At 34.6% G+C, this 14,339-nt stretch overlaps 1 protein-coding gene across 19 annotated transcripts in view; it reads left to right on the top strand.

Annotated features, from left to right (window-relative positions):
* The window catches only part of ABI3BP (ABI family member 3 binding protein), a 298,503-nt gene that overhangs the window by 191,126 nt on the left and 93,038 nt on the right, over nt 1-14,339 (top strand). For 16 of the 19 annotated variants that reach the window (XM_055567939.1, XM_055567955.1, XM_055567954.1 and 13 more), the window contains 11 exons: nt 504-563; nt 1,379-1,462; nt 4,647-4,706; nt 5,475-5,558; nt 7,166-7,222; nt 8,262-8,321; nt 8,993-9,073; nt 11,911-11,985; nt 12,866-12,922; nt 13,572-13,643; nt 14,106-14,153. The exons of 1 other annotated variant lie outside the window; for it this stretch is intronic. In XM_055567939.1, the coding sequence (XP_055423914.1) occupies nt 504-563; nt 1,379-1,462; nt 4,647-4,706; nt 5,475-5,558; nt 7,166-7,222; nt 8,262-8,321; nt 8,993-9,073; nt 11,911-11,985; nt 12,866-12,922; nt 13,572-13,643; nt 14,106-14,153 (738 nt within the window). The remainder of the gene's footprint in view (nt 1-503; nt 564-1,378; nt 1,463-4,646; nt 4,707-5,474; nt 5,559-7,165; nt 7,223-8,261; nt 8,322-8,992; nt 9,074-11,910; nt 11,986-12,865; nt 12,923-13,571; nt 13,644-14,105; nt 14,154-14,339) is intronic. 2 more of the 19 variants (XM_055567946.1, XM_055567956.1) reach the window with 2 other exon arrangements.

Below are 14,339 nucleotides of genomic sequence, written 5' to 3'. Positions count from 1 at the left end.
ATTTGAACAGAGATCTCTAACTCTTTCCATAGCTGAGCTCTTGGCAGGACCAACACCATCCACTTCCATGATTAATTTTTATATCTATTTCAAATGTACACACCATCTATTATATCCATGTTAATCTAAACATAGGATGTGCTCCTTTTCAGCTTCCACTGAAGTGCAGGTTGATCAGATTACTTTAAAGACAGTTTTTTTTTTTCTCATTTTATATTAGGTAAATGCCTGAAAATATTTTCTAGTGCAGAGTTTTCCATATTGATTAGAATCCGTTAGTTAAAACCTAGGAGAATTAATGTTGACTCAAGATAGTTGAAGGCTAAGCCTAAGACTGACCATAACTATTGCTTGGCCGAAGAACAGTCATCTGCTCTTTCTGTTTTTTTTTTTGTTTGTTTGTGGAAGGAATGATACACAAGCAAATCTTGTTGGGGTGTAAATGTTCTAACTTTTCATATATTTTTAAATCTCTTTGCTTTACTGTATTATTTTTTGGTCAGTTCCTGCTACAATCCTTGAACCCGTCACTCTTAGAACAGAGGCCCCCGGAACAACATTAGGTAACGATACACCACGTTTTCAACAAGCCTTATCCTGCTTATTGTTGGGCTCAGAGTTTCATCTTGCTCCGTGTGATAGTAGTTTTATTCTTTGTGGCCATTTATCTACATTCTTCTTAAAATTATGAAAACTCTTAAATTATCCGTTGTTTTTAATAGAATTAGCCACAGATGAGCCTACTTTAAGATATTTGCTGGGTAACTTGTTTGAAATTGTGTCATTCTGTGTTTTGTTCAAGCGGTGCTTGTGGTTAAAAACTGGTTTTCAAACACATCACAGATCTGTTTCTTGTCTAGAGAGATAAAGCCATCAACAACTACTCTCACAGGGCCAAGAGGATCCATTCTTGGCACATCTACATTTCTACCCTTTTTCTATTTCCTTAGTATTTTGTTGTTTTGTTTCCATTTAGGTAGTAACGTGTTCTTATTTTAATAGTTACATAGAACATGTACCAGAGATTGAAAGATTAAATTGTAAACCTCACATTTAGTTTGACTGTCCTTCATTATCTATTGAAATTTAGCAACAGTCCTTAACCTTTTTGTTGCCCAACCACACTGCTGTATGAGAGTTTGATTATAATTACTAATTTCTTATATTAAAACTGATTTTTGTCTTCAAAAAAATCTTCTATGATAAAAGAAGATAGAAAAGGAATTTATGCATGTGACAAAAATCTCAAACTAAAAAGGTAAATATCTAATAATATCAAATAAGATGTAGAAAATCTAGAGTCATGTTTTTGCTTCCCATAGGTTCCAGAACCCTCGGTAATGTTGTTATGTAATAACCTAAGAATTTCTTCCTTCAGCTTCTAAAACATCACAACAGACAATTCATCCACATCCCAGACCAAAAACCACACCAAGGGCTGAAACACCTGAGTCAAAACCAGGTAAAAGTTTTCATGGCTTAGAGTTCCAACAACCTAACCCAACAGGGTGACGAGTCATCTTAGTTGTTGAGAGTAACCAGTATGCCCCCAGAGACTAAAGATACTGCAGTATTGAGTTGCAGTTCCTACTGTAGAGTTGGCGAGAAAAGCATAGTAGGGGGAGATTTGTATGGCAGCCTAATGCCTCATACTTCCTCTGTAAAAATCTCTGTTGCTGTACATTTTATTAACTGCCACTTATCTTTTGAAAATAAAGCTTCTCTAGAAAAATTAGGCATATTCAGTTCAAATTGATAAACACTAAGTGGTCAGGAAGATCCCCTGGAGAAGGAAATGGCACCCCACTCCAGTATTCGTGCCTGGAGAATCCCATGGACGGAGGAGCCTGGTGGGCTACAGTCCACTGGGTCGCAAAGAGTTGGACACGACTGAGCGACTTCACTTTCACTTTCACTTTCAAGTGCCTTCAGTAGCCTCCAAAGGTGCTATTGTATCAGATGTGAAAGATGTGTTTTTAGTCCTAAAACCTGTAAGACATTTAAAAACAAAAGCCTTTCCTTGGTAAATAAAATAGAAGATGGCAATATACACATCTATGAAAATATAAGATTGGTATTGTGTGCTATCAACAAGATGTGCTAGGTACATAAATCTTCAGGTCAGGGAAAGATAAATTGAGAAAGAATGAAGCCTTACTTATTTGACTAAGTATAAACATAATGCTAGATTTCTGATTTATATTCACTTAAAACTTTGATATAGCTCCCTTTACTCTGGAATCTAGTATTACTAACTAGGTTACTGCTTAAAGTCTAGAGAGCTTATTGTTTTAGTGATTTTAAAAAATTTGAGGCTTGAAACTTCTAATCCAATTCTGAGAATATAAAGAAATACTATGATACTATGTTGTTTAAAAAACACAGGAAATTAATATGTGATGCAATATTATTAACTGAAGTACAGATTTTGTTCCAGTTTCACAAAATTTTATGCTAGTGTCCAGTATTTGTTTTCATACCTTATTCAGCTTTCCACATTGTATTTAGCTGCATTGAGCAGCTTCAGCTGCGTGCAACAAATTCTGATAAATTCTCTTTTCATTTTTATTCTGTTAAAAATGTTTTCTGCTTTTCCTTGTTATGGCTTCTTAGATACAGCCATAATTTTTAAGTAGACATTTAATTTCCAAATATTTGGAGCTTTTAAAGTATGTTTGATATAAATTTCTCATTTTGATATTAATTTCTAATTTAAATGCATTCTTTTCTGCAAAAAAATAAAAAGTGGTGATACTTGTTGCCTTGAGCTTAACAATCATATATTGATATATATGTATATATATTAGCAATCATTATGTGTATATATTATGAAAGAAAGAAAGTGAAGTCACTCAGTCGTGTCCAACTCTTTTCGACCCCATGGACTGTAGCCCACAAGGCTCCTCTGTCCATGGGATTTTCCAGGCAAGAGTACTGGAGTGGGTTGCCATTTCCTTCTCCAGGGGATCTTCCTGACCCAGGGATCGAACCCGGATCTCCCACATAATATGTATATATTATAAATAATTTTAAAAATATATATAGTCAATGTTATAAAGTTTTTCATGTCAGTTTCTACCATTTATATTATCCATATTATATTGTTTATATATATTATATATTATCTATAAATATCTGTTTTGTTACTATTCTTTTTATTATGAAAATAGCAAATATAGGAAAAAATGCATGAATCATATGCATTTACTAATGATTATAAAAGTTATATGTACAATTTAATAAATAATTAAAATAGAAAAAGTAAAAACAAGAGGTAACCTTTGAAAAAAGGAGGTAACCTTTTTGCTTTAAGAAAGCATTCATTAGAGAGGAAAAAAGAACAGCAGAAAGGAGGGTCAAAGACAAAGTGAAAAAGTACATGATGGGAAAATTCAAATGTCTGTAATGACCAAGTGTATATTGTAAACGAGCAAAAAGGACTAAAAATGAGACAGTATAGGAGTAGAGACTGAGGCAAACAGGAAAATTCCTTCCTCATCCACACAGTTCAGCTATGACTTAGTTTTGCTATTTATTGCCATGCAGACTGTTTCTAGACTTTCCAATTTCTTTAGGGTGTTTCCAAAGTTTTAGTTTTTTAAGTAAAATATCCCAGTTTTCAAACACCACATAGGTCAGGCAAAGCACTTTTACTCATCAGATTTAGACTGTGCACTGTTGACGTGTAACTATCTCATTCTTGTTACAAATGAAATTTAGGGACTTGTGATTGTGGAAAACAGCAATTACACTGTGAGCTGAAGGTTGAAATCTGACTGTGGGGAACTTCACCTTAAAAGCCTTAACTATTTTCCTCTGCAGTTTACAGAGAGGTTAATAAAAGATTTATGTGGATTGAAAAGTTATATAAAAATTTATTTTAGTTATTCCAAAATTTACTCTGGTTTTGAAAGTTTCCAAGAAGTCACTGTTTCTTCTCTATTGGACAAAGAAAAAGATTTTATCAGTATTGCTGATTTTGTGGGATAACAATAGTTCAGGGGCAATGACAACAAAAGCTGGAATGTGCCCAAAATAAATAAAGAAAGTAGAACTTTGAAATCATCGTGGGACAAAGATGAGTAGAAAGATGGAAAAGAATAAAATCAGAAAGAGTGGATATAAGTAGAGACCAATCAAAGGAGAAAGTCTAACTGTAATATAATACAAAGGATATCTGATTTCAAGGTGGTACTCAAAGCTTTTCTAGATCTTGGTTGATCCACATCGGACTCCCAAGGTAGAGATTTTTAGGCACTGATGAAGCCATTAAGATTTGATCAAGTATTTATCAACAAGTTCCTCTTTGTTCATAAAGACATGTTCTTTCTTTGCTTAATATGGAGAGATACCCAATCTGATTCATCATGCTGAGGCCTCAGTCTCTTTCCAAAGATAGGTCCTAACCTATACCCAAACATCCTACTTTGGCTTATTAATTTAGAATCAGATAATAAAAGGAGGAATAAGGGAATAGGTACCTGACTTAGGTATGGCCAATTTTTAGAAAACCAATTGTTTACCCTTATAGTTTAAGAGTTTTTAAAACTTGCCATGTTATAGTAAGATCCTTTTCACAGTAAATGTTTTAAGTTTTCTTCTATTTAAAACAATCATTTGGTTTATTTTTTAATACTTTTGGTCAGTTCCTACTGCAGACTTTGAACCTGTTACATTCAGAACTGATGCTTGGGTAACAACAAAAGGTAATAACACATGATCCTCAGTAAGTGCGTTCGCTTCTCATTGTCAAACTCGTTCCATCAACATCACAGCTACAGGTTCTTTTGCTTCATAAAGCTATATCATCATCCTCTATTATCACGCCATGATATTCTTCATCCTAAAAGTACCGAAGACTCTGACTCTTAAAACAAGTTAATCCCTTGTTTCTAAGAGAGCTATGCATGAACCTAACTCAGATCAATTGTTATACATAAAACCATCTGAAATTGTTCTTGCCTTTGCATATGTTTTTTAACCAATGTTTTGTTTAAGTTGAGTTTAAAAAGCAATTCTTGTAACCCTAACAAAAGTTAGAAAAGGGGGTTCTTTGTGGATCTAAAGGTCTTTTTTTTTTTTTTTTAGCTGTCTATATGATATTTGTTCTTTAACTGAAAAGTTAATGACATGGTCTTATTTTAGGAAACCATCGAAGAGTTTGTACCATCACCACCACCATAATATTTTACCAATCGTTCTTGTCCTTTTTAATTCAAAAGAGAGTTCTTTGAATGATTCTTCTTTTTAAATGAATAACTTACTTTCATATATGACTTATTCCCAGTAAACTTCCACATGTTAAAAAAACTATTATAATAAGGGTGAAAGCTTCAAATTAAAAAGTTTAAAAGACACACTTCCTAAAATATGTGGAAATCTAGAAAGTTTTAGAAAATCTGGAGATGTGTGTTCTGCTACCCATAGCTGCTGAACTATGAACTCTGAAGTAACTGAAGGTTTTCTTTCTTCAGCTCCTAAAACATCAAAACGGACCCGTCGTCCGCGTCCCAAACTTAAAACTACAACAACTCCCGAGACACCTCGAACCAAACTGGGTAAATGTGGGTTTCTTATTAAAGGACTGAGTCCTTGTGGCTCTGGAGAGTCTGGGATTGATCCAGCAGTGGGAGTGGTAGCCCTTGTGAGCCCTGTGTGGGTAAAGGCATGAAATGGCCTGCTGCTGCTTCTCCCTGTTGAGTTAGCAAAGGAAAACGTGATGAGGGGGTGGCAGGGACTCGTGCGATTGCTGAATACTCTGCCTTCTACCTAAGGATCTACTCTTTTATGTACTATGTACTTTATTTGCGTTTTCTTATTCCATTCCATTCTTCACTTAAAGACAAAATATCTTAAACCAATCATTTTTATTTCAAGAAACAAACATGAAGTAACTTACCTGTCCCCACAGCCCATCAACAGTTGTGAGGATATCAGAGAAGGCAGCGACTTCTTACTTCTCAGTCTGGAATAGAGTCAAATTCAGAACCCACCTCAGTGTGAAACATTAAAAGATTGAACCTAGGCAGTATATCTGTGCAGAGTTCTTTTATGCAAGGGTTCTAAACATCTCTCAGCTGAAAGAGAGAAAAGTCTCTGAAGGACAGAAGTAAGAAGTCTTAAAATCGTTAGACTGACAGACAAAAAGAAAGGTGAAGAGACCAACCAGCGAGCACAGACTTCTGAGTGAAGGGAGGTTCTGCTTCTCAGTGGTAATGAAGAGTACTGTGTTTGCTTCTCAGTGGTAATGAAGAGTACTGTGTTTGGAAGGGTCCATAAGAGCAGTTGAAGAAAGTCCTTGAAAGTATGACTCAGAAGTTTGGATTTGACCCAAAAGTATCAGTGTCTCTCCTGCAGTGGTCTCTTCCCCCTATACAGGGTACAGCCTGTGATTAGAACAGAGCATGTTAAGTGCTCTACTGGGCACCACACACTATTTATTTGTTCTTATATCCTGATTTATTGAGTGCTTTTGCCTCAAACAAGGTCTGAGCCTACTTCCAAATAGGTGTTCTCAACAAGATCTGTATGCTTCACTTGGCTTAATTCTTTTCCATGTCTATAAATACAAAATCTACTAATTGTATCCATGCTTATATAGACATGCTATTTTCTTCCAATTTTATTGAGAGAAAATTGTCATACAGCACTGTATAAGTTTAAGGCATACAGCATAATGATTTGACTTGCATGTGTCATGAAATGATTCCCACAGTAGCTTTAGTTGTTTAGTTTAATCCATCACCTCATAGAGATAGATGAAAGCAGTAGGAAAATATTTTTCCTTGTGGTGAGAACTTAGACATATTGTTTTCTTAAAGCTTCCACAGAGAAGTCAACAGTGGTCAGAACAGTTACATAAGTATATATTTGGTAAAATGTTTAGATAATTTTCCTAGATCAGTGTTCTACAATGATTGGAATTAGGTACTTAGATACCTAGGAGGAACTCATGTTGACTTTATGAAGATATTTACCAGATTGTGTATGCTATGGCTGTCTCATAAAAGAATACCTACCTAGCTTTAGGTGACCAAATCATTAAATAAGTATGTGATTTCAAAAAAATTTTCAAATTGTTATGTACCTACTGAAGCAATATTATACTGGTAAGATTTAATTTGCTGACTTTTCACAAGTGTTTGTTTCATTGTTTTTTGACTAGTTCCTACTACAGATCTTGAACCTGGTACTCTTAGAACTGAAGCTCCAGAAATCGTGGGTAATGAGCATGTGTGTCCTTCAAATGGTGCTCTTCCTGTTCATTGTCATACCATTATAGCCACAGGTTCTCCTGCATCTTAAAACCATTTCTAACCCCTCTGTTGTCATCCTATTACAATCTTTATCTTGTAAGTATGCTAAGCTCTATGTCATCTGTTGAATCTAAGAGAACTGTGTATATACTAATTTCAGGATGTCGGACTGCTGTGTATCTACTCAACATTGTCATGTGATCATGCACATTTGTTTAAAGTGTTGACTATTAAGCTTTCTTTCAAACATGAATTCCCATTTATCTCTTATTCTTCTCACTTGCTTTTTCCTCATCAGATGTAGAAATGCCATGTTTTTTATTGTGTTACTTTTTATTGAATTAGGATCTGTGTGATTGTACTGGTGAATCTATTGTTTCAAGGAATAATGCTTTTAGATAATGGTCGAGTTTTTGAACATGCCTAAATCTTAAAAGTTTAAATGATGGACTTTTATGATAGAATAGGCTGATTCTTTCTCCTTGTTTAACAGGGTTTAAGAGTTTCTTGTCTTTTACTGAATGAAGAACCACTTTGAAATTTTGATGAGCATGTCCCATTTTTTACATTGATCCTTATCCTTTTGAATGTGTGAATTCATTATTATACCCATGATTATTGAAAGAGTGAACAAAATAGTAGACATTTATATGTCAACTTGTATAGAAGTGCAAATAGACTGATAAATGCTTTTTCCAGTAGTTAGAAAAGTCTAACATGTTTATATTCATAAATGTGTAAAAAGCTCATCTAGAAAAGTCTTCCATGCTAGCAAGGGTCAGATAACCAAACATCTAGAACTCCTTGTTGACCACAATGATATTGAATAAAGTGCATAACCTGTCTTATGAGGTTAATGGATATTGGCCATAATTTGGTCAGATCTGCAAAGAACAAGTGTGTGTCTCTTTTCTCTCTATCCTGAAACTTAAACATTAGCTTCTGAAATTAGCCTTCAAGTACATTTTAAAAATCTCTTTGGTTTATTTTATTGTTTTTGGCTAGTTCTTCCTACCGTCATTGAACCTGTCACTCGTACAACCAAGGCTCCAGAAACAACATTAGGTAATGATATTCTGTGTTCCACAACATTTTTTTCCTGCCCATTATCAACTCATTCTATCATTATCATCCTCATCATCATCACATTATCACTAGCTTCTTAAGACTATCTTGTCATCCTCTGCTGTTCTGCAACTTGATTATCCTTCTCAGTAACAGTATTGAAGACTCTAAAAGAAGTTGCCTATTGTTTTAAAAGCTATGCATGGGATTAGGTCAGAGTATTTTTCTACTGTGTAATCTTAATTGAATTTGTATCATGTTCTACTTTTGTCTAAATGGGGCTCATTTTTAAAGCTGAGCTTCAAATGCAGTCAGGAATGTCTGTATCTTCTCTAGATGAACTAAAACATAACAATGTGTAGTTCCGTGGCTTGGGGGAATATTTAAATTTCTTACTGTGAACTACCTATGGTTTGATGATAGTCCTTACCTTTTTTAAAATTAGAGATTTACAAGACTCTTCACTTCTGGACTTAATTTTATGTGTAAGTTTTACCTCAAGACTCTTTGTGATAAAATAATGAACAAAATAGGCAAAAACATTTGGATCTTAAAAATATATGCCTTAAATTTCAAGAAAACATATTTTAGAAAATCTAGAAATTTATTTCCAATACCACATTCACTAGAATAATAATAATCCAATAATAACCCAATATTTCTTCCTTCAGCTTATAAAACAACACGAGTTCGTCGTCCACGTCCCAGACCTAAAACCACATCAAGCCCTGAAGCACCTCAGACCAAATTGGGTAAATGTGTTATTCCATGGTTTGAGGGGTAAACCCTAGCAGTCTGTCCATGTGGGGTCCCAAAGCAGTGCCTTTGATGGAAAGTAACAGACTTCATGTTCCCTAAGAGTTGAGGCATTAAAGTATGGTTAGCAGCTGCTTCTTGGATGAGTTCTTGGTCACTTTTATTTGTAGCAATACTGGCATAGTTACTCATGGTACATCTACAGTTAAACACACATGATCTATTATAGTACATAACCATAGGTTTTTTCCCAACTTACAAGAAATGCAACAAATTCCTTTCACATATTTTTAACATATATTGCCTAAACAGATTTTCTAATGCAAGCTTCCGTATTAGAATCAGAAAATCAAACACCTAGGTCAGTCTCATGTCGACTATACTAGGATTCATAGCAGAGTTCAAAGGTTGTACCTACTCTCTGTGATGAATTGCTCCTAGCCTCAGAGACTATTTGCTTTCTGTGAATTTACAAAAGTTAAAAAAAAGTTGTCATTCGAAACTAATGTTTTGAAAGAAAAATTAAGACTTTCTATGTGTGTGTTTAAGCTTTCTTATGTTCCCCTTGTTGCTTTTGGTTAGTTTCTGCTATAAGCTTTGAACCGGTTATTCATAGCTCTGAAGCTCCAGAAGCAACATTAGGTAATGACTTTTGTGACCTCATTAAAAACCCACTCCATCACTATCATGGCCAGAGTTGCTCCTGCTTCCTTTGATTGCTGTTGTAATTCTGTTTCATGCTTCATCTGATAAGTAGTCAGGATTCTTAATTCAAGAGCTACCTGTTATTTGTAACAGATGTCCCTGGATCCAGGTGAGGAAATCTATCTGCCATGAAATCCCCTTTAGCATTTCATTATGTGATTCAGGAAGAGTCTGAAGTCCAATTGTTCCCCTTCTATTTGGTATGTAGATCTATAAAATGGTAATAATTAAGTACCATGAAATTTCTCTGAACCACTCTCTAAGATTTTTTGTGATATTCTCATTATTCTCTTCCTATTTCAAGGAATGGTTTCCCTATTAGATTATTTTTAAAAGGTTGCTTCTTGGAAGAGTCAGTTCTAGTGAATGTAATTTACAGGCTTAGCCATCATTAATGAACTTGACTATTCCTTACTCTCCACTACAGTTTAGCATTGATTCTTAGTCATTAATAAGTAGGAATCTCTCTGAGGATCTAATTATACATAGTAATATCTATATCTTTAACAAATTTTGTTATTGATCTCTGAAAGACCCTCAGTGATAAGGAACAAATTGGACAGTAAAGTGAAATTTTCAAACTTAGGCAGTAAAGCCAAGAAAATCTAATATTTTAGAAAACATTGGTCCACATTCAATGTTGATGGTTTTTAGACCTACAAATACAATAGCAACTCAACATTTTCTTCCTTTAGTTTCAAAACATGGGGCAGGGGGGAACATCCTTCTTTACAAACTTTAAACTTCTCTAAACTCCACAGTTGAAACCAAGGAAATCTATGGGTTTTAGTTCAAGAAGTCCTTCCAGCCCATTGCAGTTGGGTCCCAGAGTGACAGTGATATGGCTTGCTAACTTGCATTTCCGTCCTCTGTGCTAAGAGAGAAGGGAGCATTTCTACAATAGCACATGGACCAGAATGATGGTTGGAGGAGATCTATATGGTAGCCAAATGCATAAGAATTGTCTCTGACAAAAGATGCATCTTATTCAATTCTCTTAGCATTCTATTTCATTAATTTCTTTTTCAAATAGCCTTGCTTCTTTGTCTTAGGTAAACAACCATTTCCTTGCCCTCTGTGGTCCCAGCACCATGTTAGTAGTTGAGCAGAGTGGGGTGTGGAACAGAGATAGAGATAAAAAAAAAAAAGTAAGGGCATGTTTTACCTCTTAAAGTACAATATAATTGTGAAGAATTGAGTCTTGAATTTTTCTTAGATGAAAGATAACTTGCTTATACAAAAGCAGCTTGTTTGATTAAAAATATAGAAAGAAAACATTTAAAGGAATCAAGGTTCTATGCGGTCTTAGAGGGAATAGTTGAGCTTTGAAATAACTAGGACTTAAATTGGTGGTTGGAATGGTGAGAACAAGAAAATAAAACATTTTGACACATATTGATGGTACCTGAGGGGGTGGTCAAACTGGAACATAGAACAAAATACTCCTAGATGATATTGAATATTTTGTTAATAATACTGTCTTGAAATCAGCTGTAAGAAATTCTTAGAAAGCCCTTGTGGAAATATAGATTCAGATACAATAGTCTTTAAGGACTCTCACTTTTTCATATAGGCTCTTGCTTTTTCTAAAAGGATAATTAACATCAGGGATCAGTAAATCAGTGATTTTTTTTTTATGTGAAGAATTAGATAGTGAATATTTTAGGCTTTGGAGCCCATTCAGTCTCTATTATAACTTTTCAATTCTGCTGTTGTAGCTTGAAGCCATTGAAGTTTTGTTGAAACACAGCCACGTGTACAAACTAAGATGATTCAAGGCATATTTGTATATCACTTACATCTTGGCCTTAAGTCATTTTAGTTTGCACGTGTGGCTGTGTTTCAACAAAACTTTATTTGAATTTCATACCATTTTTTACATGTCATAGATTATTACTCTTTTAATTTTTTTACAATCATTTAAAAATGTAAAAGTCACTTAGTTCACAGGTCTGGAAGAGGGATTGAGAAGTGCATAATTTGCCAACCTCTGGTTTAAATAATGCAAACTCTGCATGCCTATTCATAACACTGTGATTCTGAAGGTCTCTGTATTGCTACCTTTATCTAAATTCTGTGACATAAATTATCCATAATTAGTTTGACAACTTAGACCCTCTTCTTTCAGCTCCCACTGAACTGCAAACTCTTATTTTGAAGCCAGTGACATCACCAAGCCTAGAAATGACACAGAGTCAACCTGGTAAATAGATTATTTAATCTGCCTGGATACACCATTGAGCTTCAGGGAATACACCCCAAGTACTGTATTTCCAAACATTGAAAAATGCAAAAGAATATGCATTTAACAACTCTACATATGGTACATGTTCTTTCCATGATTGCAAATAAGTATAAATTAGTAATACATTATTTTCATATTAATTGTTATTCAACTGTATAGAAATACTTACCTTCATTTCATTGGGTTTACTCTGTATCAGAGCATAATCACATATCTGATTAAGTAGTCAACAAAACCACTTAGAAGAGCTGATTCTATTCTTTACCTTTATTTTTCACTAAGTTACAAACTTGTGATTCTCTTTAGTAGTAAGCTAAATTTGTGTTCTGCTATGTGAAAAGAATGCTCACTGAGTTGTGACCATTAAGAAAGAAGAAAGTTCTAACTTCAGTAAAGATAACAAAATTTCACCTTACACAGTATGAACCTAAACATTATTGCCCTTCAAAATTAAAAACAAATTTTTAAGATTATGCTTAGTAATGCTGTTGCAACCCTCTGACATTTATTTTGAAGCACCATATCTTTATTTTTTCCTAATGGGATTATAATTTCTTTTCATCCCCTTTGTATATCTCTTAATTAGTTAAATGGCATTTTGATGCTTATGTTGATGGAACAAGGTATGGTTGTTAATGATAACCTACAGTACTTATAAAATTATGAATTCAGTTATTAGGGTTTCCTTTAGTGTTAATAGTACTATTGTTATTACAGTAACAGCTCACACTGAGTACTTTAAAGTACAAGACACGTGTCTAAATACTTTGTGTGAATTTATTCAATGCTTGCAACAAGTCATTCTTGATAAATTGTACCATTTTGTGTTTTTTGCTAGTTTCTGAAGTCCCGGAATCGCTTACATTTAGCACTGAGTCATCAAAGGAAGCTATAGGTAATAATGTTCCCCAGTGGGAAGTCAGGTATATGTGCTTTTCCATCACATTGCGGAAGTCATCTTGGGATGTCCTCATGCTTTGTAACATTTCATGGCTTCTCACATCTTGCCTGTGCTCATCCAGTGAATCTTGACAATTAAATATTATATACAGCACATTGTGCTAGTGCCTGCTGTGTTGCTATGCAAGTTTCACAATTTCCTTACTTTGTTCCCTCTCACTCTGAATGCAAAATTTCACTTCTTAATATTCTGAGCACTCTTTTCATGCAAATATGCACATCCTATTTTTCATTTTCATTTTTAGGATTCATCCTCATGCTTTCAAAGAACTCACTCTATGTCTTTTTCTCACTGGAATCCTTAAACAAAAGTATGTAAGGAAATGAAGTTATCTGCTTTGCTCCAGGTGGAAATTGCTGTAGATCCTGCCGGTTCGTGTGTGCGTGAGTGTGTTCCACACAGCACACTGCCTTCATTTCTGCCCTCTTAAATTGTAGCCATCTTCGTATTCTACCTAAATGTTATTTATTCTCACAAATCTATCTACTTAGGACAATTAACCTCTGTTTTCAAATTAAAGTGTTCCATACAGTGGGTACTATGGGCTGCCCACCGCTAACCCACCATTCGGTTTCTTCTCTAGCACCAACTGAAATAGATTATGTCTATTCCACTGCCAAAGCACCACTCAGGCCAGAGGAGCCAGAGACAGAAGGTGGTAAAGGTTTTCATGCTTTGAATCTTTTATTCAAAATATTTTAATTAGTATCTATTACTTTTCATAGAATACTAAAGTCCAAGCTGGGGTACTTGTTCTAAAGTTCAATAGCTTTGAAGAGCCATAGTTTCTAAAATCCTTGAATTCCTAAAATTAAAATGATAGTTGACTCTCTGAATACAGAAATAAACTTCAGTTTCTCTGTGGTATCTATGTATTGAGGCATAATAACACTTGACAGTTAATGACAGTTAAAACATAAATCTTAGTTGGAAGTTTAGGATTATAGAATAGGATGTCCCTCTCAGATCACTTTTTTCTTATCCTAACCCGTTGTCCTATCTGTAAAAATGTGATGCAGATTCCCAAGAGAATGAGGTTGATATTCAAGAAAGAAATACTTGACTGCAGCTTAACATCTTACAGTTTTTAAAATTGTTCTCCTTTGTTTTGATACAGTTGTGGGATCTATTACACATGTGTCTGAACCACCTGAGACCACGCTAGGTAATGATACACCCTGGCAGCTTTTGTCCCCATTGTCACCATCAGCAGAAAACCCATGTTCTCCTTCATTGTGAATCCATGTTGCAACATCATTCTTCTTCATCACAGTTCATTTTCTTTCTAGATGCTTCTCTTCATAACCATTGTCCAAAAAAGTGTCTTCTCTCATTCAGCTTTGTATCTAGA

The sequence above is a fragment of the Bubalus kerabau genome, chromosome 2 (genome assembly GCF_029407905.1).
Source record: "Bubalus kerabau isolate K-KA32 ecotype Philippines breed swamp buffalo chromosome 2, PCC_UOA_SB_1v2, whole genome shotgun sequence".
NCBI lineage: Eukaryota > Metazoa > Chordata > Mammalia > Artiodactyla > Bovidae > Bubalus > Bubalus kerabau.
Note: the sequence above shows the minus strand (reverse complement) of the source record. Positions and strands in the feature narration are given on the sequence as shown.